At 29.4% G+C, this 27,058-nt stretch overlaps 1 protein-coding gene across 2 annotated transcripts; it reads right to left on the bottom strand.

Moving 5' to 3' along the window:
• Nucleotides 1-597: 597 nt before the first annotated feature.
• On the bottom strand, nucleotides 598-27,000 carry LOC125077873 (protein scarlet-like). Of its 2 annotated transcripts, none has more exons than XM_047689983.1 (12): nucleotides 26,922-27,000; nucleotides 21,230-21,458; nucleotides 18,350-18,398; nucleotides 16,166-16,349; nucleotides 7,126-7,278; nucleotides 6,425-6,663; nucleotides 3,818-4,028; nucleotides 2,660-2,688; nucleotides 2,470-2,575; nucleotides 2,159-2,389; nucleotides 1,490-1,625; nucleotides 598-1,086 (listed from the first exon to the last, which is right to left on the bottom strand). In XM_047689983.1, the coding sequence occupies exons 2-12, from the start codon at nucleotides 21,435-21,437 to the stop codon at nucleotides 698-700; spliced, it is 1,935 nt and encodes a 644-aa protein (XP_047545939.1). In that variant the 5' UTR covers nucleotides 21,438-21,458; nucleotides 26,922-27,000; the 3' UTR covers nucleotides 598-697. The 2 variants fall into 2 exon arrangements, with proteins under 2 accessions (XP_047545939.1, XP_047545930.1); XM_047689974.1 differs by lacking the exon at nucleotides 26,922-27,000 and adding an exon at nucleotides 25,649-25,735.
• Nucleotides 27,001-27,058: the final 58 nt, after the last annotated feature.

The following is a 27,058-nucleotide window of genomic DNA, read 5'->3' as shown; positions in this document are numbered from 1 at the left end:
CCAAAAAAAGTCCTTCTCTTGGAATTTTGATCTTGTAGCTCTCCATCTTTGATTCAATTAATATATTTGGCAACATTTATTGATTTAGCAACAGTTTTAGTACTTTTAAATTAGTTTAATTTAGAAATTGTGTATCTCAGAATCAGCACCAACTTATACTTATTTTAAAATGTAAAAGATTTACTAGCTTAGATAACATCTTTAACACAACATCTTCCATATTGCATAGTGGGTCGTAGACGATACGACGGCTTTAATGTTCACGTTGCTACTCGGCTCGACCTCATCGACACATGCTAGCTGAGCTCAATTCCGTTATGCGATGTCGTCCACAGATGAGGTCTCGTGTTTTTAGAAATAATAACATTTACAAAACCAACAAAAGTGTAAGGAATATAAACGAAAAGTGCGAAGAGTACAATTACAAAATTGATTTGAAGTTTGTCTGTCAATTAAAGGTAATGTGTTTGTATGTCTGTCATCCACATAAGATACACAACGCTTACTAAACTTTGGTAGCTTTGTGTAAATTTTAGCAGATTCCAATTGAAATAACCAATTTCAATTGAAAATTTATGTGTCAGCATATCTCGAAAGAGTAATACGAGTACAATAATATAATCAGGCACTCGAAAAACATTCAAACGATGTAACAGTGAACACAACGAAGAATATGGTCTAAAAAGTTTAAAAAGTCCTAATAAACTGGAGTACCTCTACTCCTCTTTATAACCATGATAAACGCAATCAGATGGGCCACACAGTACATAATTAATAAGCATATGCAGTTCCTCCAGAAATTCTCTTCCGCGAAACCGAATCTCCTCAACACATCCGGACCAGTTTTAATACACGGCATTCCTTTGATATTAACGCAGGTAATAGATTCAATAGAGTCCCATTGAATTATTGATATAGACTCTACCCCATAGTAGAAACCGGATACATACTTCAGCCATGAAATGTATGGAGATGCACTTCCCAGATTCAAGTAAATACCAGAGAACATTGTACCGATAAGATCAAACGGTACGGACACAAGTGCTGCGGTTTCCATTTTGTCGAAAACAGACGACAAGAATGAACCTAAAAAGCAAAAAAACAAAAAAATTAATGTAGAGACGATTTTTCCATTGGCTAACATCGATGTCGGTGATAAAGCGTGAAGGCTAAATTGAAGAAGTATTTTATCATTATTAATTTTTTGTATCAATGTATAATATAAATAAACGTCGGACACTGACTTAATAAAATAATCGAAATGCAATAAAAAAAGTGTTAACTGATTTAAAAAAGATAAGATTTTACAGTTTACGAGATATTCGGAGATAAAGTTATGTAATAAAGATGTTCATTAAAGTAATTAAATTAATGCGATTCTGATAAACGAAAACTTTTTTTTTATTGATAGCAATAACGATATAAATATCAATATTATTGTAGAGATTTTAAAGAGAGAGAGTTGATATTATTAGGGATTAATAAATACCGTATGCATTCGCGTAGTTGGCGCAGAGGACGCATACGAAGCAGATTCCGAGCCAGTTCATGAAGCCCCCTTGAAGTCCAGCTATCGTGAATACGAGCGATACGAATAAAATCGGCTCGATAACGGCTCTCGGTATCTAAAAATAATTTTAATTATAGTTTATAAAACTAAGAAACAAGTTTTAGCCAGTATATACATATGACTCACTAAAACAACCAAGTGACCCCAAACTTGAGGAGTTTACTAGTGTTTATGGAAAATTACACAATCCATCAATCCAATCCTTATGATTCAATCAATAAATAAAGAGTAGCACATTATTGCTTATTGTGGGTTATTATTGTATACTCATTTGAAATAAATTTTCGCATATGAATTTTCAATGAATATAACAGATATAATTTCTAAATTTCGCTTTTTAAATTTTAGTTTAATTAACACTTTCACAATACAAAATTTATGCTCAATTGAGAATATCTTTCAATATATCCCGAAGTATTTTCGATTATTCTAAAGCTAAACATAATATACAATTGAATACATTTGGATTCTGAAATCTTATGATTTTACAAAATTAGAAAACAAATGAAAATGTTTGTTTCAAGTGAATTAAATATAAACAATTTTGCGCTGAGTCGTTAATTGCAAAATATAAGTCACAATACATACCCAAAATATCACTTTCGAGAGATAATATGGTAAAGGCGCGTACAAGCCACTTGCAGTTTCTCGAAGGAGAATAGGCACTTCGCTTGGAAATGTAATGAAAACTGCATAGATGAAAAGAAAGATTGTCTCCGTGATCATAAGGTATAAAAGACCTTCAGCGTTTTGTATGTCACGCTGATCTAATTCCTTGAAGTGGCCCATATATGGCACGGAAATGATGAGACCGACAAACTGGTGGAACAAATATAAATTAATTCATTAATAAATTTAAACTCAGATAAAATCTACTTCATAAATCTTGTAATTCTTACCATAAGTAGAAAAAATTCCGCTATCCATATAGATTTATTATGTTTTATTGACAGTATATTTCTCCACATTAACCAATAGAATTGGACAAAATAGTTCACCTTGACTCTGAAACAATGTCAAATTTTATTTAAATGTTTTTGAAATATTGTTAATAAATAGTTTTTTCGTAAACACATTTTATATACTTACAGAGTTAGGTATCGCTCGAAGTATACATTCTAGAAAAAAAAAACAAATGAATTAGTAAAATTACTCAAATTTAATTGTTATTATATTATATTGTACAAAACATTGTCACTGTAATCCGAAGTGCTATTCTGAAAGAGCTAACCTTGTAGATCAGTTTTTAAAACTTAGACACCAACGCAGAATGGTACCCTGCTACCCTATTTTGATATTTGAACACTTTAATTGTTGTAATTATTAATGTCTATCATTTTCTAACACTTCTCGATCGTATCTAGGTAAGTTTTTCGGAGAATTTGTTTTTACAGGTGTCTATTAAAAAGGCTTGATGTTTTATTAATTATCTACATTTGTTAAGCTAACTATATTATGCTTTCTTAATTTTGTTTTGTACCTGTTTAAAAAAAAAGTTCCGTGGCTATTAAATCCGCATTTGCATCGGCACCGCTACCTTCGACCATGCGCTACTACAAGATGTTGAAGAAAAAGTTACTTGCATGTACATACATGGTCATATCAACTTTCATTTTGTACTTTTTCGTTCCGACAGATAATAAAATATGATTGACACATGGAGATTAACCCAAGAACACCTTATTTTAACAAGTTGATATACTTTTATGTTATGCGATAAGATTATTTCTTTTTAGATATATATTACAAGTGTATTTACATTTTTTTAGTTCTAATTTAAATAAAACTTTGAAGAATTTCTTCTATTTTCATTTTTTTAAGGAGTTAAATACTAGATTTTGTAGAAGTGTATTATTAGAATATTTCTACTTTATGTAATATCAAAAATAATCATTGGAATATAGTATTTAAACGATGTATATTATTGTTTACAGCGTTTTAGTGTTGGTCAGAGGCGCGTGTAAATGAATTTATTCTACCTGTGCTTATACTGGCACATTTTAAAATCGGAACAACAATACTAAGCATTGTTGTGTGGTGTGTTGTTTATATTTACTTAGTATTTTGAAGCTTAATGTCTAATCTCAAAGGAGACCAGCCAACTAAACATAGATACATTATAGTGCACAATCTTATTAGTTTTAAGTAAAACGTTCTTAGACGATTTTTGTTCTTTATCAACAATTTTTAAATGGGCTTATGTTACTGTAAGGATTTACGAAACAAGATTATCAGAATAAGGCTTACCTTTTCGTCCACTGTCCCGCTAAAATATTCTATTTCGTCCTTGACATCGCCAACTCGGTTTTCAATGTCGGATGCTATGTCTGATCTTTGATATTCATTGCATATGCGACGTATTCTCTCGCGACTCTCCATTTCCTTATCAATCTCGATCCCGAGTAAGGTAACGTAATATTCAGCTGCATTGAAACCCACTGGACATTTGTAATTCATGCTACAAGAGAAAATTTATAAGATACTGACCAATTTTATTAATAACACTAATTAATTTTAATCCTGTCCCAAATGAGGGCCGTGTGATCGTTTCCGTTCGTAGAACAACATTGTATATTTATATATCTAAAGTATCTACACACTTGACTAAAAATTTACGCTTTACTTAAAATGTTTTAGTAAATATTTACTTGTCATAATCGGAAATATTCCAAACACGTTATTTTACACCTTTAACGTGTTACCGAAACCTGACAAGAGGGCAGAAGCACGTGTTTGCTGTTTTCCTTATTTGTTTTTTTATATAAATAATACGTAAATAGTATAGTACGTATTTTAATTATTATTTCTCTCATTCTTTCTAGGTCATGCAAGGTAAAATAAGAAGTGTGATCGAAGACTACATTTAGAAAAGTATAAGAAATATAAAAGGAACCATTAAGTTTATGTACTTAGAACAAACAAATATAGAAAATGTTGGAATAACTTAAAAATTTATCGTGCGGCACTGGACGGCAAGTTGCTTCGAAAAGGTATTTATGATTAATAAAAAATTATATTTGTAGCTGCAACTAGCATGTACATTGGGCATAAAACGCCTTAACCTACACGAAATGTCTATCTGTATTCTAGATATAACCTATCGTTCCAATTACTATTTAGCATTAGCATTAAGCATTAGCAGCCTCTTAATTTTCCCACTGCTGGGCTAAAGGCCTCCTCTCCCTTTGAGGAGAAGGTTTGGAGCATATTCCACCACGCTGCTCCAATGCGGGTTGGTGGAATACACATGTGGCAGAATTTCGTTGAAATTAGACACATGCAGGTTTCCTCACGATGTTTTCCTTCACCGCCGAGCACGAGATGAATTATAAACACAAATTAAGCACATGAAAGTTCAGTGGTGCTTGCCTGGGTTAAAATAAATAAATTCAAAAATCATTATTGTAATAAATTCATTATATATATTATGTAGGACATATTATATAAATGTTTTAATTGATTACCGCACCTTCACAATTCGTCATCTTGATTTTTTTCATTAGTAGGAATTTATTTATCTAATTTCTATTTAATTTCTATATATTATCATAATATATTTCAATTAAGAGTAATTTATGAACGCTGATTATTAAGCTACTGCTGTCTTTAAAATTAACAATATTTATTGATTAATACTATAAATCAATTATTTTATTTTATTAAAGGAAACGAACGAAACTTTATTAGCTGTAGCCAGTAACAGTTCAAGTAAATAGTTTATTTCTTTCGACTATGGTATTTATGTATATTAAGGCAACCTATCATTGATTATTCGAATGGTCTATCAGTTCGGCCATAGGAAAGGAAAACGATCATAGAATTATAATAATATGTAAATAACGCAAGCAGCCGCAGGCTATTGATATCGATTAATGAGTAGTATATTTAACGATAATTAAACTATTATTAAGTAATGACCAAAATAATGTAAGGCTAAGCGATGTTACTATAAACTGATGTAAGGGAACGATCACTTAGGGGCCATTCATTTATTACGTAAGAAGATTTAGTGGGGGAGGGGAAGGGGATTTACCATGTTTTATGTTTTCTTAAAAGTCGGTGGGAGTCTCGATAGTTCTTACGTAAGATTAAAACAATGCACAAAGTTATTTTAAGTTATTTGAAAAAAGTTTCGATTGTCGAGGTTTGAAATTACGAATAAATATTTCAAACAATTGATTCTTTGAAACATAAACATTAAAATAAACCAAACGTGTAATCATTTTTTCCTTTAGATTCTTACGTAATAAATGAATGGCCCCTTATATTAATATACTTAGTATTTCTGAAAAAAAATTGTCACATACATTATATAATTTTTTTTTTAAAAGTTAATCTGTATCAACAGATTGTATCAACAATTATGTTTATAATATGATATATTACGCATCACCGAGTATGTCTACGTATAATCAATGAATAAAATAAATGAATGTCCAATTTGCTTTAGTAAGACATTTTTAATCTAATGGGCTCTACGACTTGTCTGATCAATGATAAGATATACTTTACGTAAATAATATTAATAATTCCATTTTTAATTACACTTTACATCTTTATGTACTATTTTATGGTTTTATACGTTTGCATTTTAATTCAAAATTATTTATATTCTAAAATAAAATTTCCTGCCTTTTTATAAAAATAGAGTAATATTATAATTACTGACACTAAACAATTAATAACAGACGTAATTGACCTGCTCACCATTACTTCATAATAAGAACTGAGTTAGTAGATTATTAACGGAGCGAAACGAATAAAAAACACTCAACACGTAGAGATAAAAATCAAGATCAAAGTTAGTTAGTTAGGTACTCAAAACATTTACTATATTTATTTAGTATTACTTACGAGGCAAAGAACTGATCCGCTTGGTCAATACTACCATGGAAGGCTATTCGTCCATTTGCCAATAGCACAACCTGGTGGAACAACTCGAAAACCCCTGAAGCGGGCTGATGTACGGAACATATGACCAGCTTTCCTCCAATTGCTAGTCTTCTAAGACGAGAGACAACAGCGCTTGCTGCTGAACTGTCTAAACCAGTCGTGGGCTCATCACAGAACAATATGGGCGGGTCGTTTAGGAGCTATTAAGGAAGAAATATTAAGGTTAAGGAAAAATTAAATAAATAACTAAAACAATTGAGTACATTCTTTCTAGTTTCAAGTTATAATAGCTGGCACACAAATATTGCAAAGCAAAGCGCAGAACATCGCTTTACGCTACTCGAGAAAGCGCGCAGCTTTTGTGACTACGTCGTGTGGCGTTGACTGTTTATTTTTTATAGGTATGTCAAACAAGTAGCGCGTACACTCGCGCAGACCGCTTGTCCAGCGCGCAACTTTTTGCGTAACCATAATCTTGATCATGAGATTGAACTATGTAAAGGATTTATTTAATATTCTGCACTACGCTTCTCCGATAGAGTTCGACACTTACAGGTCGATCAATTATTATGAAGAATAAATTATACAGAAAATATTATGGATATTTCATAAAATTTACTTTAATAACAATTTTGAAAAAAGCTGAGAATCGTAAAACTTACCTGAACAGCCAATGCAACGCGTTTCCTTTCTCCCCCGGACAACGCTTTCAATTTTGTACTCGTGCATGCCATGACCCCTAAATCACCAAGCAATTGTTGGATACGCCTTGTCCGCACGGATGCTGTGGAACGCTTGTCCATCATGAGACGAGCCTGTTTGAATTAAAAAAGTATTAGATTTGTTTTTGTTATTAATATTATAGGTACACTTTTAAAAATACACATTATTATTTTATGCCTTGGTGAACTGATGCATAGACATAATGTAATACCATTCAAGGGACCATTAAATATATCAAAGACAAAAAAAATCGTCAATGCAAAGATAAAAATAACGATTCTTTAAAATTTATTTTATGACAATGTTTTATTTTTATACGATTTTATAATATTAAAAAAGGCAGTTTTTTTCGTTTATTCGCATTTAGTTAATATGCTTAAATCCGATTTATATATAGTTATCTATTTTATGTTCTAGCATCACGATGAACAGGTTCTGTACATATTAATTGTATATTTTATGTGATATGATACACTTCCGTGTCTCGGAAACCACTTAATGTCACTATGTCACGCAATGTGAGTCCTGCGCTTGATCTCTCTGTGGTCGTGTTTAATTGGGATAGTCAAAGTTAGGTTAGTTAGGCTAGAAAGGAAAACTTGGTTAGTCTTATTAAGGATGGATTTTTATTTAATCAGGGTACCAACAAGTAACAGACTTAAATACCATTGCATTTTTTATGTTATCTATTTGCGTATACCTAAGACGTTTTCGTCTTAACATTTTTCATTAGGACTCGTTCCTATTTAGTTTCATGTAAGTAACATTAAATTGTGTCAGGTATGTAGGAGAATAAAGATAAAAAATAATAATATAGAAAATTATTTCTTTATTAAATGTTCAGTATGGTAATATTTTATATAAAAAAACATACGGGGAATGCTAAAATTATAAAGGTACTGGGGGCAATTCTATTAGCATATAACGATTAACATACGTTAATCAGATCACATCATACATCATACATCAGATCGACCGTTGGATCAGAACCAAACCAATGCGATGTTGCCATATAGCATATCGTCAAAACCGAACTTAATTGTTAAATTGTAGTTGTAATAAGTCCATAGTATATAATTGAAATAAACAATAATAAAACTGCTGAGAATAAGTGCCGATTCAATTTTTTTTACAGGTGAAAAAACTTGCAGGAGGCTCATCTGTGGGAAAGTGCCCTTGTACACCTGCAATACAAAGGTGAGAGCATTACCCCATGTGAAGCCGAATTAGCGCCTTGTGTAGTTTTAGGTGATAGGCCAACGTGAAGTACCATCTTGCCTTGTTGAGCACACTAAGCTTTTTTGATGCTAATTTGACTTTATCTTCCAATAAAAGTTCCTCGTTCAGTTCCGTTCGGAACTGAACGTGGTTTAAAACATCAACGCCGAGTATTCTAGTTGTGGCAGCAATGGGAATGTTTCCAAAACGTGGAGATACGACGAATGGTAATTTTTAGCGGTTGTTTTTAGCAAACTTGTGTCTTTTTGGGGTTGAATTGAACTATGTTCAGCCGGCCTAATATTAATTCGATTGCGATAAATTGGCATTTTGTTAGTAGAATTGGTCCCCGTTAATCCAACAGATATTAAAAAAAAAACCAGTCGCAAATCTTGTAATATTTGCGTATTGTAACGTTTTATAAATCGATAATCTAAATTGATTAGAATAAAATTTACATATTTGAGCTTAATAGTACCTATTATAAGATAAATTTGATATCTATTTATAAATTTTAAAATGTTATACGAATCTTAAGGTGTTATTATTAATGACCTCACTTAAAATAACTTTTATGTTTGTCTTATTTATTTTTCTAAGAAGTCTTTTTAGAGTATGTATGTATGAGTATTTATGACCGACAATAAAAAAGGGAAGGTTTTCAATTAGTTAAAATAGTTAATACGAATGCTGTTCTATTGCATGAATCTTGACAGTATATACAAGTATCTTGTTGATCCCATAAAACCATGAGATAATTACTAATTTTGGAATATTGGCGAGCAATTCTTTGTACTAAGTCAACCGATATCGATAATTATTTTTGTATTAAAAGGAAGATAGGCATATCTTGAAACTGTTCGTGACTGTTTTATTTAAATTTAGTTCAATTTGCCAATATCTTATAATGAGATCCATATAGGTACATATGATAATCTTTTTGAGGTCGTTTTCTTTTATTTTATTGTAATTTATTTTTACGGATATACTTTTGTGGCTTTAGTTCTAAAACTATCGATCTGTCAACGAAATAAATTAAAATCAAACAGATTTATTATGCAAATAAACTCGTTTAATCCTCTCCTAATCTGAACAGATTCTACACGTTTTAAATCATTAATATTTAATTTTAAAACTCGTGGGAATGTGATATTCGTCTAATAATGTTACGTGTTTTTCCATTAAGTAATAAAATGATCTCTGTGACATTTGCTAATAATAATTTGAATTTCATTAACGTTTAAGGGTTTTTAATTCAAACTTACTTTCATTAATACAAGATTGCTGTATTATATTATTAGATATCAATTTTATTTTCAGTGCATGCGTTCTTAATAATATAAAAATAAATAAATTGTTGTACTGAAATTTGTATTAAACAAACTAGTCCTGAATCAAAAAAGTCAAAAGTCAAAAGTCAAAAATCTTTATTCAATATAGAAGTGTTTGCACTTGCTTATTGATTGTCAAAAATCTACCACCGGTTCGGAATTTAGCACCTCGGACCTGAGAAGAACCGGCGAAAGAAACTCAGCGGGATATATTTTTTTTCATTTTTTTTAACCATTTTCCATGAAGGTACAATGATAAGTATATATTAGTTGTTTGAAACAGCCTGGAGGCGATCATTTCATTCCCAAGGTGTGCAGTCAACTAAAAAGTCATTAGTGTTGTAATATCCTTTAGCACACAAACGCTCTTTAACGACTCTTTTGAATTTTATAATTGAATAATTTTGAACGTTTTCTGGGATCCTGTTGTAAAAACGTATACATTGCCCCAAAAAAGAGTTACTAACCCTGTGTAATCGGGTACTTGGAGTAACAAGTTTATTCTTGTTCCTAGTGTTAATAGAATGTACGTCGCAATTTCTGGGAAAATCATTTATGTTTTTGCGTACATACATAACATTATCAAAAACAAATTGAGAAGCGACAGTAATCACGCTCGGTTCACCGTTTGGACTTTGAAAATATAACGTTGGTATTTTTAAAACTTTGTGTCGTAATGCAATTACCACGTAGTCGTTACAAGTGACAACCAGAACTACGGAATTAGTGTTTCGTATCGTAAATGTACAATATATTTTTGCATATGATTTTCATGATTATTTTTTACGCGATTGTAATGTCGAGTAAGTTGTTTTTCCTTTAATTTTTAATATTTTATCATTCAAACTTAGAGTTTTAACTTTTTGCGTGAATTAAAATACCTAATTCATATTTCATATATTCTTAAGATAATTATTTAGCTCTGATTCAATTAATTATCATTTTCTATGTACCTACAGCTACAGCTAGCCGCAACCACTGAAGCGATAAATTGGAATTGAAATTAAAGGTAATCAGACAAAGATGAGGTTTTATTGTTTTATACCTAGTGATAATAAATGTTGAAATTTTTAATAGAGATCTGTCATAATTCGAATTGAAACAATAAGATTTAGGCTTGTAGTTAAAAATAAATATATATTTATAAAATAATGCCTTAATAGGTTTAATACAGGATCATTTTTTCTTTTATATGATTGGTATTATTTTTCATATTTTGAACTGAAATTATAAAAAAATAATCAGCGTTTGTTTTGTTTGTTGTATAAAATAATTGAAAGTGTAAAATGTATTATGGAAATTAATCTATTTTTATGATTTTTATGATGCAGAAATATTTTTATTACGTTGAAATAGTTTGTAGCTAGCATTAAGTACATATTCTGCTTAATAAATTTATCAGGTAATCACTAATTAAAACAAAAAATACTAACACTTTTACACGTGGAGGGAGGCGTAAATCAGTCTTTTTTTAGACCAAGTCAGGGACACGTAAGTAATATAAAACTTATTAATATACATTATCTATATAATCTATCTTTTACGATATTAAAAATGTCACCGTTCGTTATTATATTACGGATATCGAGTCCATTTGAATATTTCTATAAATAAAAATATTACTTAACCAAATACTAGATTATTGAAACGAAGATAATCATGATTATGTCCACCCGACCGATTTCGGCTACGAAGGTCAATCTCAAAAGAGACCAGGCAACTACGCTTGGTATATTATAGCAAATGAGTGTGTCCGCAAACACAAGTACACTTTCAAGGGTCAGCAAAACCGACATCAGAGAGAATTCAGGTGCAGTGCCAAGGGATTTACATGCTTTTCGAGTCACGTTATTGTGTACACTTGCTAACTTCCGAGTTGCTCCATGAATACTTTGACAAAAACAAACCCAATAACTTTATCGTTCCGACCTGCGTTTTGAACCTAACCTCTCGGGGTTTCCAGCCTTATATCTAACCATTAAATCAACGAGGCAATCTGTCAAGATGATCATATAATTATCTTAATCGAACCATTGAGTAAAAAAACCACCAAACGTTACATCACATTTGATATTTCAAAGCTCTATGGTTCATTAGTTTAATTACCTTTGGAATATAAGCCGTCGATCATCGTACTATTATTAGATTTTTGTTTTTATGTTTATTTATTTTTAGATTTAGGGTAAAAAATATCCGATTGATATGAAATATTTACATTATGATTATAGTTTAAGGATAGACTGTATCATAGAGACGGTTGAACATCGTAAAACCTACCTATAATATAACATTATTACGATGCTAAACCATTACCTTAAAAACATATACGTTAAATGTTGTAATTTTTTAGGTATATAGCTATGTCAATATATGTTGGAAAGAATTTAGCTGTGCTCGAACTTTTCGAAGACACAAAACACACAAGAAAATATAGTGTATAAGATCGATTTGTATACGTCCAAAATATGTAAAGTACCGTATCTGTACCTTCAATTGATAAATAACAGAGACATATATTTTTTTTATATTTAAAATATATAAATACATATAATCACACGGGCCGTTCGATCACGCACGGTACGCATTGTAGATTCCTATCAACAAAACTTATATAATAGTACCCTCGTTAATAATAATTACTATTAACTCTTTGCAAATTAGATCAGTGATTTAGTACGGCCCTTCACTTGGCTTAGTATGTCTGATAGGATATTCTATATCGCCCTGATTGGTTGAAAATTCGGTGTATTTTTAGCTATTCACGTTATTTACCATATCTGTGAATATTATAAAATTATACTATAAGAGATTATAGTTGAGTCAATTTGTATGTGTCGAATTCTAATAATCATTGCAAATATATTCGTAATTTTATAAATTACACTAAAATTTAAATGTGTGACCTAGGTACTTCTATCACATTTAAGTTGCTGTAAGATTTGTATAACATTAAAAATCATGTCGAGAATACACATCTATCGCAGCCGTCACACCAGTCTGCTGTCCGAAATGGTTCAACAAATAAAAATAATTAAACACACAAACCTTTTTAAGAGTAATTTTTTATTCGATCCATGGACAAAAAGAAAAAAATATAGTATACTAAATAGTACTGCAGTATTACCTGCAACAAATCTGTATGCAGTGCTGTATTATATTATAAAGCATTATATCACTCAATCCGTCGTGAGAAACTGTTTCCAAAATTTAAACGAGTTATCACCCATTCATATTAACAGGTTAAGTTAAATAAAAACAAGTAAAAAAAGTTCACGCCCATTGAAAAAAAAATTAGACGGGTTCAGTCATTAGAATTCACCTTTTAAGGCGTCGAGAACAGTTTTTTATGTATGCTATGATCCTAATTGGTAAATCTTTACAGACTATCTACATCCCAAAAATAGTAATAATTACTGGTACTAGGAGAATACGAAGGTTCAAATAACTGTTCATAATATTCTTTTGACTTCTATTATTAATTAATAACATTATGCAACATATAGATAAAGTTATAGCAAATGCGGACATAGTTTATAGTTTCAGTACAGAATCTGAAACTGATGAGGTACTATAAAATAAAAGTTCGATATATAAGATATATCTTCGATAATAAACAAGTAAGTCAGATTGTGTTTTAATCGAAAAAAGAGGATAAAAAAAATCGATTGAAAATCGACTTTTTTGGGTTACCCACGTTTTTTTTTGGAAAATGTATTTAATTTTTATCTCGGTGAGAATTCCATTAAAAATTTATATATTTTTCTTTAAAGTCTTGAAGTTTAATTTCGAAAAGTCCATTTAAATATTATTAAGCTTTTAATTTTTAATTGAGCAAGATCAAAAAATATATTTGAATGTTGTTTTTTATTTAATTTATTAGTATGTCATGCACCAATACATTTAATTAAGGTAAATGATAAGCTCCAAAACACTGATCGGGTCTGGTTTAACCTCCCCAAAAATTATTTGATTTCCAGATCATTTAAATTCTAATTAATTTTTTTTACTATATTAAAAAAATCTTTACGCTCCTATTTTTATTATTGTACCCACGAGTACATTTATAACAATTTATTAATTGTTTAATCCAGCGACATAACATCGAAAAATTTCTAAGATAGTCCCTTTTTTTTAACAAGAACAAGAAATTTAAATGCAAAAGGTTATTTTAAAAAAATATTGCTAAATTATTATATTATTATATACTTATAACGGTATTAAATACGTACATTTTGCGGTCAAAGGTTTGTGTTTCACGTTTTCTCATGATTATTTATATTTATATTAATAGTATACTGATGAATACTTTCTACTTATACTCTACATTGATTATTATTTTTATGTAACCAAATGACAGTTTCTTTCATTCAAACAATATTCAAAACCTACGGGTAACTGTTTTTCTTACGATAATATTTAACAAACCGCTATATTTAGGTTTAATGATGTTTCATATTTCATTTAATAATGCTACACGATTCAGAAGCACCTAATTGTAAAAACAACTACGGCTAACGGCATAACGGATTCATATCTGAGGATTTTTATTCATTATGTTAATATAAATAACTTTCCGTTTTCATTATACTTTTGAAAACAAACAAGCGACAACTCGAAAACCGGTTGAAATGAATACTTGTAACAACTTGAAACTATTTCTAGACTGCAATTATGTTGCTTGCTGTAATTTTATTTAGTTCCTAGATTTTCAAGGACGACTCTGTTTATTACTGTCTTTATTAGCCAACTCATTATGCGTACACTTTGCTGAATGTTAAATGAGCACAGGTAATTATTTATGACTTCAGTAATTACAAAAAGGGATCTTGAATAAGGATGTAATCAGGTGAGTTTTTATGTCAAAGAATCCCTATTCTATGTCATAAATACTCACTCGACGAGTTTTTCAAGATTCCGTTCAACTATAGGAACGAAATGATGTGGGCACAATAATTACTTTTTAATAATAGGATAACCATTAGGGCTTTTGTAGTAATTTCGCATGAACGTATATTATTTATAGATTAACAAAATTCAAGTAGCAGTAAGTAGTACCCCTATCTGCTTGCCCCTTCGCGTTTGAAATATTAAATTATTAGGTTTATTAAATAATGTTATGTTATTAATATTAATTTGATACAATTAAATCGCGGTCGTATCTCATCTATTTAATACTTTTATTTAAAAATCTTGTATTATTTTTCTCTAAAATTATTGGTCTAAATAATTTTAGTCTATATAGTCTAAATATTAAATTTTATTTCAACGGTTTTTTATTTCAACGGTTTCTTTTATATTTTAAGTTATACTAATTTCGAGTTTGATTAAATTATTTGATAAATCAACTTAAAAGTTGCAAGGCCAAAATGAAATAGGAAAAATGATTTGTTCGGTGTTTAATATTTTATTTCTAAAAAAGATCTATAAAATACAAATATTTATACACTTGACTTTATAACTACAGTGGTAGGTAATCAGTGGACTATCATATCCCACCAGAAGTTTCTTCCTGAAGTGTTATAATATTTTGTAGTCATATTGACTTTACGAATACTTTTTGTTTCACTTCGGTATTTCAAGACTAAATAAAGTACTAAATAATAATAATATAAAGTGTACTTTTACAAAAAAAATTGACATTAATTTAAAAAAAATGCTCATATTCTAATATTTGAATATGTCATAACGAGTGTCATGATATATATGATAAATATAACAAATACCACATGATACTATTATGTCTGTATTAAGCCTGTACATCAACCACCAAAATCAGAATTTATTTATACTATACTTTCGTGATTGTGTCACCAAACTATATTTTAGTACCATATGTCAACAATTTTTGTTAAGTGGAGAATAGGCTGTGATGGTCAAAAAGACAATAACGATCCGATAAGGTTTCCGATTCTTATGGGATGGAGGAAACCATAAAAAAACAACATCGAAATCGGCCCACAATCGACGAAGATATCTACGGATACGCATTAAAAAGTAAAACCATATAAAAACTCGTTCATTTTTTAAATCAACTACAACGATTCGAATCAATGTAATATTACTTATTTGGATAAAGAATACTGTGTTACATTTAAAAAGTTAATACTTAATACATATTTTGTCACCTTATTATTATAACATGAAAGTTACATATCCATCGGAATAGTAGTAATTAAAAAAAATCAAAAACTTTGACACCTTTTTAGAATATTAGTTTATTATATTTTATAATTCAAACAGCGTATAATTGATATCATAAAAAACAAAATTAATAAGACACCAAGCAAATAAGTGAGTTCTTTGTAGATAAACCCAAGATTAATCGTAAAACTTAATAAAAAGGCCTCAAAGAAATCTTACATACAAAATATTTTTCAATAGAAATAAAAACAAACAGTTCTTTATTCGACATATCGGAAAGGTCACTCACCATGAACTCCATGTGTTCAGCAACGGACAAATCGTCGATAGACAAATCCTCTTGCGGTACGAAGCCAGATATGCGGGCGATGAGTTCGGCCCCAGCGAGACGCCCATTCAACATCAGGTAACCCGACATCGCGCTCTTATCTCGACGGCTGATGGCCGCGAGTAAAGTGGTCTTGCCGGCCCCACTGATGAATAGAAGAGTTTTTTTAAAGTTCACAATAAAACTAAAACACGGATAAGGTTTAAAATACTATTTTATACATTCTTATATATTAAGGTATTCTCAAGGGCTGAACTGAACACGACGTTGATCGAATACATTGGAATATTCGGTATAAATGTAGCCGAGGTGAATATTTTGAATGATTTTAACAATTGCAAAATTACAAGTGTCTGTGTACCTATGTAATATTTTTTTAATAATTGTATACTTATGAATATAAAATAATAAAAAAATACAACATATCACGATGTTTTCACGACGCAAAATTGCTTATGAAATATATATAACCTAAACCGGTATGCTATGATTGCAAGATATGGTGTTATCTCTTTATTCGAAGTACATTGGGTAATTTTTCCCAATTAAATAGGTTTAATAACAATATTCGGCCCAACCCTAGTTTAAAGAGTCCTGTTAAAGCTAAGTTAAAAAAACTCGAAACTCGTCAGTGAACACGTAATGCAACTTTTGATTTTTACACAATAATTATAATAATTACTATTATTAATGAAAGCCAGCATTACTTATTTGTATGTTCGAGTAAATTTTTGATGTTTCACTTTCGAATTCGTAAACAAGTTTCATATATTTACTCTTTCTGCCCATGTTATAATATTTTTTTTTATAAAGGGAAGATATTTTTAAAAATTGGGAAAAATAAATATATAGTTACACACTTTTTATCGTATTAGCATTATTATTTTGACTTGGACTTATTTTGTGAATTCTAAGTACGTTTAAGCATATGACATACATAACTGTTTTGACTGGTATTTTGTTTATCTAAGTTCATTAAGGTCAAAAGTTTAATTAAATCATAATTTTATACAATTTATTAAATTCATGGTTATTTCGTAATTTACAATAAAATGGTGAGGTTTACCCGAACCCGATTAATCACGTCTCTTAATACGTCTCTAGACGCTCTTTACCATTTTCTATCTTCCTAAAATATTATTTTTTTCTACCACAACGGAATTTTATTAATTATTAAGTTTTTAACATATAACGAAGGTATTTCATAACTAATCAAATCAAAATGGGATCAAATCTGCCTTCAACTATATCATTAGCCCCAAGGCAGTTCTCTACACTTCCTAATGGATAATGCGGCTCTGAGCATCACGTACATATTTATATTTCATACAAACAAAGAGAAGCATGTGTCCTTTATGAAATAATTATTGTAAATGAATACGCGTCATACTTCATTCATTCATGCTTCATTTTACAAACATCATAATTGGGTTAAGTTAAGTTAAAGATGCATTCAATTGAGCTAGACGGACGTTATGTCAGATGGTTTAAAGGGAACAATCAAAAATAATCTCAAACAACAGACTAAGCCTTGATCGGTAATATACTTACTTAGCGGATAATTTATTTTGATCAAGGTATTAATTATTCTGGTATAAAATAGGATACCTTTGTTCTGCAATACGTTTAAGTAGATGAACTGGATAGACAGTTTAATTATGTTGACGTAAGATCAGATTAATTGTGTTGAGTGTCGTAAGATCCAGTCTACATTAGGTCGGGCAGACAATTTATCAGTATGAATAGAATATGGCGGTCCTACACTTTAATTATGCATTCGACGTTTTTTGTCAGGGCTTTATCATCGTTGGTTCTTTTTTTTGGTTAGGCAACATTTGTTCTATCAAAAAAGAAAAAAGGCCAAAGGATCCAAACCTTTAAAGCCAAATGATGTAGTTTAAATTATTTTATATAGTTATACTTGTGTAGATAGACAAATTGTGGTCAATGATAAAGGCTGTAGTTTTATCGAATTTCCCTAATGTAAATAGTGCAATTTATATGAAAATAGTAATATATAAACTGCACATTTATCAGGCCATTAATGTATCTCTTCGACCTTATAAAAACTCTAAAATAAATTTTCAATTTTTGATATTTATTATTTTATTTAATCTTTGTTAATTATGAATCTCAAGCGCTCACCTTGAACCCATTAAAGCCACCAAATTGCCGGACGAGACGATTCCGCTTACTGGAAATAAGGAACAAATCATTAGCATTAAATATACATAAGAGTCGAGATAGCCCAGTGGCTAAAGCACCTGGATCTTAACTGAAGGCCGTGGGAACAAATCCGAACAATGAACTCGGAATTTTTATATACTTCATTTGTCTTTTAAAGTTATCTTGTGCTTGACGGCGAACAAAACTTTAAGGTCATCAATTATACTCCATGTATACGCAGAGCACAGGAGTAGCGTGTTGGAATACTTCGCACCCCTTATAGATTTAATTTAATTAATTTATTTTGTGACTTAAATAATTTTGGATAAATTACTGCTTGAAAAAAGCATCAACTCAACTCACGAGGGAATGCAGTATTACTTACTTACTTACTTTAGTAGTAACACAATATTTAAAATAATACAGATGTTGATACAATTTAGAATACAACAATTTCCCAAAGGATGGCTGAAATAGATTTTAATTTGGAGACAAATAATGGGAACAAAAATTCACGACGGGCAATTAATTTCATAGTCTGATATTAAATCAATATCTTTATTATATTTATACGTAAATACGGTATATTTTAAAGTCAATAATTATATTATTAACTACCCGATCTATAATGATAGTGAAGTGTCGCATATACGCCATATAATTCCTTTGAAACCAGTTCGCAATTATGTCTCCACGCTAGAAGTATAGTGCTGAGAAGGCAATAATAATTATCTTAAGTAGTTTCTGTTCACCTCATTTAAAACCCACTTGTGCTTGCACCTTAGTATTTTTGTATTTGAAATCGTTTTTAAAATAAACTTAAAATGCAGCTCAACAAAAAAGTTTTTATTACGAATATGATTCGACCAATAAAACGCTTATTAAATTACTAGCCGTGAACCTGATACAATATGCTATCAGAAACATTATACAGAAATCGACTTAAATCCGGGTTGTCTATAGATCTATTTTTCGATATGGAATTTAAAAAAATACGAACTACATAATTTCAACCTCAATTCTCTTAAGCGATGATGATAATTCCCAAAAATACTGAAACAATTCTCTTTTACATATCAAAAGAGTCATTAAAACCGATAACCGTATATCTAAAACACAACAATGACGAATTTCCATACTAACTTACATTTTCCATTTAAGCCCATTAGGATATTTATTTTCAAAAATCTTTTCTTTTGAGCCATCGGTTTAGACTGTGCGTTGTATGTTAGTAGGTAAGTTTAAAATTTTACTCAGCAAAGATTCATTTTAGCTAACATTTTTAACAGTCGATTGTTTTTTCTAATACAATTCGTCAGATAATCAGCTAGTACGTGCGTAAGTAAGTCTTTAAATTGATATATTTTTTAATTTTACTATAGTATATCATCTTCTATAGGACAATTACTAATTGAGTCATTGAGCAGTATGTACATATATATATATATATAAAATATATAATGACGATGACATAGGTTTCAAAGTTTAAGTTACATTAATAATATAACCAACGATAATATAAACCCCATTATAGTAAAGAATCGCTCGACTATTCGATATACAATTCATCTACCAAACATTTGTAAGAGATGCGCTTGATTATCGATATAAACAAACATTTATATCGATAATTTATTGCAAAAAAAGTATAGCTAAGAGGTATTATTATTATTATTTTCGATATTATTACACGTGAACTCAACTTTTGTTCTATGTGCTAACAGCCTTGGCATAACTTGAAGCGATTAAGTAAAACGTAGGAATCTCATTGACAAACGATAAAATACATATTACTTATAATTAAACTCATCTCATTGGTCTCTCTCGACTTTATAATCATTACATGTTACAAAACGACAGTCTACTTAATTCCGAGGTAACTTAACATTTGAATTCTCATTTCTGATTTGGTAAATTATTAAGTTCCACTTATTTAATTGGATTTTAATATCTTAGTCACACTGCTATTTATGTTTAAGATACAACAGAAATACAGAATTCATGTGGGTATTAATTTATTATAATGGTTATAGTTAAAAAAAAATAGTTTTGTTGGTCTACGTTTGATGTACAAACGTAGACCAACAAAACAATAATACGTTTAAAGGCGATTAAAAAATTAGAATATGTCGTTTGTCTAGTATTTTCTTTTTTTTTATGTCCTAAGTCTTGTGACAGAAAAAATAAGATTTTTAGTACGTAGGTTTTAATTTATATATTATTTTTGTAATTATTCCTTAATAACTATATTGAATTCATTCTTAATATATCCATGATATTTATTTTATCAATCCTAAAGAGAACGAGTCGTGATATAGACTATAATATGCTTTTAAATTGTATTTAAACTGACGTAGATAACAATGAATTAATAGAATCATTTTGGACTAATATTGACAAATATATAACTCTTACTACCGAGCTTTAACTATTCTTAATTCTAGTACGATCATAATTAGACCGATTAAATATACATTTAAGTATTAATATACACATTTAAAAATTATTAAATAATTTCTTATTACCATCGATCGTTTAATATGTCATTTTCTTCTTTTATTAGTGTGCGTTTCGTAAAAGATGATTAAGGTTTTTTTAAAGTTGTTCAAAATATATGTATTAATATAATTGATAAATAATTTTACTTGAAGACGTATATATGAATATAATATATTTTAAATGAAAAGAAATAGAATGTCCGATTTTTTTAATCTTAAATCACGAGACTGCTTACTCTAAAAAATATTTAACGTTTATTATCAAACACAAAAATTAAATCAGTTGTGAAACTATTTATCGTGCCAACCGCTTGCCAACCCTTAAAAATTATTAGAAAAATTAAAGAATAGTAAGTCTTACCTCCATGTAGTACTTTGACTTCTTCATATATCGCTGATCTCCATATACTTGTTTGGATTTTTTTCTTCCTGTACACTGATAGGTCTTTCCATGATAGCGTGAGATTCTCAGGCGTGTCACCGAGGCCCGCCATCTCGTCATCCTCCCAGTTAACGACGGCGCCCGTGAGGACATTACGTGTAGGGATTTTAAGGCCGAGATCCTTCATTTTGATTTTACGTCATTTGCACTGCGGAACAAAATTAACATAAATAATATTATTGTATTTATTTTATGAAAAGAGAGTTGTATTTATTTTGTCGTAAAAGAACGGAAGTGCGTAACAGAATGACGGGGAAGCGCGCATATTTTTATCTGACTTTCACAGATACCAAAACATTTTCCGAGAGCATACAATTTTAAACATTCTTATTATCAAGGTAAGATTACAGATGTTAGGGATGTTACACATCATGTACGACTATCGTAAGAATCACACTTTTTTATATTGACTAACAAGTTGTTATATCGTACATAGCGGCCTTATTTACAAACGCTGCTTAGCGTATGTTTTGTTAAACGAGATTATTTTTTTGTTATCATTGAATTGACATTCAAAAAAGAAACGCAGTATGGATTTACAAATCAATATTTATAAGTAAAGTAAAAGTAGCTTGAACCCACACAACCGTTGACTAGGGCTGCCACCTATAAAATTGAAATTAAGTTTTCTCTACTACAAAAAGTCTGATCGGATGTTAAAAATAAAATACAATTTTGTATATATGACGTAGGAAAGTATATTGATTGGAAGTAAAAATTATAAATTGTACTATCATTAAACGTAACCTTAAACTCATATAATGGTTATTATATAAAAATGAAGAACTATTATATTTATTAAATTGTTAGTTAATAATTATTGCCGAAACGCCAAAACATTTATTTTATTTACATAAATAAGTTTTGTAATACATATATACTTATATAGATCACCTATACCTAATTTATAAAAGTATCGTATACCTATATAGTCACAGTTTTTATTGACATAAAAATCAGATACTTATAAAATCGTTTGTCTAGAATCAATGAATTTTACTCGTATAAAGTCAAAAAATATAAAGGTTACGAGATTGAGTAGCGTCATACATAGTTAGATTTGAAATATTCAATGTAATCTTATGTGGTTACCATCTGCTCAATGGTTATCCGGCCTATAGACGTGTCAATTGAGATCATTTGCTAGATATTTTTTTTCATGTAGTCATGACCGGTAGTCGACTAACCACAAAGCATTCTTGATATTGTACATTGTTGCAATATGATTTTGTCCAATAAAATATAATTTCTATAATAAAATCCTGCAGACGCTAATACTTAGTTTTCAGAAAAGAGAGGTAGATAATATGAGCGGCCAATAACATGACGGGATTAGTTGACAGAACATTATAACACGTTAAACATATTAACCTTAGGCAAGAATTGTCAGTTTCATGTTTTGATTTCATAATTAAATAGTTTTTTTTTCTTCACAAAAATCCTATAAAATGGGATTCATTTAAGTCTGTAGTGTAACCTAAAATGTTTGTAAAATATTTAACATGGTGTACCCGAATAAATAAATGTTTTTATCTACACGTCGGACCTTACAAGAAATGTACTTGAACGTAATTCAATTTCAAGTTTTCGTATTACTTGCTACAATAACCTCCTTTTATTATGAACTTAATTACTTTCAATTCCTTTTTAAAAAATATAAAATTCAATGCCTCTGTTATTTTGTTTATTATTTTTTTATTAAATGTAACAAATGTACAAAAAAATTATTTTCTTACTTTTTAAAATTGAATTACATTTAACAATTTTAATGGACATACTTTACATATTAAACGTAAAAAATATGGTTATTTGTAAAAGATAATTATTATTATTTTATTAAATAATAAAGGTTACTTTTTACGTTATTGATTCATTGACATCAGAACGGAAAGATTAAAAAACTCGGAAAATGGGACATGAACACACAAAACAACAACCAAATCTGATTCGGAATCGGTTTGTCTCTTGTGATGAAGGGCGCTTCCTGTATATAAATCTGTATGAATTCAAGATAGAAATAAAATAATCTACATTTTATGTACTACGGAACATAACAGAACTAACACAGACGTATCTTAACAAATATCCCAATTATTCATATTGCATCCTCTTTGTCTCGAATTATTTTCATAAAACATTGTCACTCTTTTAAGACTATAAATGACCTTAGTTGAATAAGAAATTCGAATATTGTCAAAATGTCTGCCTTTGCTGAACTTTTAAACAAATTAAATATCGGATCCCTAAATTATTAATACGATTATTATTCGATTATTAGTACATATGTATATATTAGTAAGTGTGTTTGAGTTGATCAAATACCTTACAAGATTTTTATAGTAGATACCCGTACTTCTATTAATTAAAAACTACCTCGTGCTGTCTGATGTCCGATTTCGCTCATATGATAATTAAAAAAACTAACATTTAGACACATACCTATCTATTTCACTATCCATGTCACAGAACCCTAAAAAAAACAACGTTTTGTAACAAACACTAAGCTGTCAACACGTCAACGACCTCGCGTAGAGTTACCAATGACTAGACTCGTCAATCGATAACTTTAGGTTTCTTTTCTAAATTCAATTTATATATCTATCAAACCTATATTTAAGAAAGTATGTATATTTTGCATAATTCTTGTGTCATTTTTCGTATTTTTACATTTCGTATTAAACCAAAAATAGGCTACTAATCCGATTGGTATGAAACTTTTATATTGTGACAGTTTAAAGTTTCAGTTCCCTTTTTTGTCATTTAGATTACTATGCTATAGGTGTTAAAGATTATTTTCTTGGTCCGCGCACTTTCAAAGCATACACTGCCAAAGCTACATTTACCCGGAAGATTAACATCACGATAACACTATTATTAAAATCTGTAGATATCCAGATACCAGAAAAGGGTCTTTTTGATTTTTTTTTCTCTAACTGCACATTTTTATGTCTAGTAAAAAATATACAAACATAATGTAAATCTGCTATATATATTTAAATATCTTAGGAATATTAAGCGTTTTCTCTAAATTGAGTTACGTTGTCTTACAATTAGGACCAATATCTTAAAATGATTCGCAAGGATAATTTAGGTCAACTTTCAACGGATTATTAATATTGTTATAATGTTATATCGTTTATATATCAATAATTAATATGTCATCAAGGAGTCAAGCAATAACTTTACAGAATAGCTACTATTATCATAAAGTTTTTTAACGATTATATATTATATTATATTCCTTTAACTTATAACACATTCCAGCCAAAACTAAAATACATAATACCATTAAAAATTTAAATTAAATAAATAAATAAAAAAAATATAAATATTGGAGACATTTATATCTACCTTGCTTTCTTAAAAGTTCAAAAAATGGTCATTATTTATAATATAAAAATATTACAACATGATTTTGTTTCAGCCTACAGAACTCTAAAACCCATAGTAGCGATAAAGAAGTTATAACTCACAACACATGTTCTGTAATTACATCTAGGGGTGAAAATAGTCGAGCAAAATATGACAAGTAATATTTACAAGCCTTACAAACTTGCGGTAAGGCAGATTTTCACTCAGCGGTAAAGTTTCTACAAGTATCAATGTCCATTGACCACGGAATTTACTATTTAAATTTCAATAAAGAATTTTCATACATATTGCTAACAAGACACGAGTCACTATTCCATGAAGGTTATTGATATCGTAGAACGCATCAAAATTATGACGTTTAATTAATTATGGCTTTGACTACATCATGAATTTATTTTATTATCTAATGTTGCACAATACTAAAATATTTCATTGAAAAATATAAGCTATTACATTTTTTACACTAAAAATGAGGCATACAAGTATATCATAGTGATAATTTATCTCTTGATACGTGTTAGGAAACTCTCTTGAATCTTATATATAACAACTTGTTTTTTTTTTTAAATTAAAAATTAGAAGGTAATCCATTCGACTACTAATCCAAAGACTGTTCAATACGTCACCATGGGGCTTAAATATTAACATAAAGTCTATAATTGGTTGGCTGCCTAATTAAAGAATAATTGATTGGTTATTTCCACCCAGACCAAGTTTGTATATGGATCGGAGAAAAATATTACTGATCAAAAATAAATTATATGACTGTTGTATTCGCTCTACTTCTAGTTAAAATAATAATAATAATATAACGTTTTTAGGCTTCCTGAGGTAAAGAACGTTAACGACAAAAAAAATTATACTTCTCTTTAATATATTTTTTTAAGTGAAGCATAGAAAGGTAGAAATTTTGTAATGGTAAATTTCCATTTTACCGTAATAAATTCCAATTAAACACTCACTAACCGACAGAAATAAAACGAATCTTCTCGAAACAGCTACGCTACGTCGTGACCATTTATTAAAAAGCCGAAAGTATCTAAACGTTTCCGGGCAGTGGGAAATGTCGCCTGGCGTCGTACGCAATAAAGTGCCGACTATATGATGTCTTATTGGATTGGACAATTGAATATTGGTAGCTAGTAGCGACACATGCGGACATGGAGTCAATCATATTCAGTTTTTCATATTAGTTTAGACATTCAATGCTAAAGGTATTACTTCAATATCTAATGCTAAAAGTCACGTGTAGAAACAGAAGTCTTAGGGTGTGAAATCACGTTTTCATTCAGAGATTAAATAATTAAATAGGTATATTTATATTGTAATTTTCTAGTACATATTTTATTATTAAAATTGGAATATAATAACGTTATATAAACTTCTCGTTAGATCATGATATTTTTTATAGTTTCATAATAAGTTATGGCGGTTACGAAATCATCCATCTTTTGTCGGCCCATTAGATATATTTTTTAATAGATATCTAATTACCAAACATTAATTATAAATTAATCGTAATGATTATAGGCTTGACAACCAAATTTGACGCTACATTATTTGAGTCTAGCTTAGATTTAGAATATAATTAGGTGTAGATGGAAAAAAACATTCAGTTATTACAATTCTTATTTAGTTTAAATATTGTTTTTAACAGTTTTACCATGATTTTCTTCTAAATTATTTTTTACAAAAAATGTATATTTTAAAATCGCCAGTACGAAAAAAAAAATGTTGATTTAAATTATTTCTTAAAGTTCCTTATTAACAGTAGTAAAGTAAAGTTTATTTACCGAAACACCATAATTTGGAAGGCATAGTATAAGTAAAATACTAATTACAAAAAAATATTTATTATTATTACTGAGAATATAAAATTAGTTATTTGTAATATTATTTATAAATTAATAGTTATCATGACATTTAAATATGAAGGTTGCTCTAAGCTGTATGTTTCTTACTAAACTAAATTATACTGGTATATAGCGTGGGATAGAAATTTAACCAAGTACTATAGCTCGCATCTATGCCTTATTATTAATTTTGAAAGTGAAACTAATTTTAAGCGCTTAACAAAATATTATAGTCTATAACGGAGAATATATATTTTTTATTTTTTATTTATTCTAATTAGTTAATACGTCGAACTGTTTTACGCATGATATCAAAACGTGTATTTTGTATTAGTATTAAAAAATCTGTCGTCTTTTATCGTAAAAATGAATGAAAACACACTCACCTATAGAGAACCGGTATATTTGTTTCACATGCACTAGCTAGCAGGCCGGAAAAATTACCATATAAAAATATTATAAATTATTATAGTTAAATATTTATGAAAAAGTCACATGAAAATTATACCACAATACAAATGTT

The sequence above is a fragment of the Vanessa atalanta genome, chromosome 1, assembly GCF_905147765.1.
Source record: "Vanessa atalanta chromosome 1, ilVanAtal1.2, whole genome shotgun sequence".
NCBI classification, from domain to species: domain Eukaryota; kingdom Metazoa; phylum Arthropoda; class Insecta; order Lepidoptera; family Nymphalidae; genus Vanessa; species Vanessa atalanta.
The sequence above is the reverse complement of the archived record's forward strand: the minus strand, read 5'-3'. Positions and strand labels throughout refer to the sequence as shown.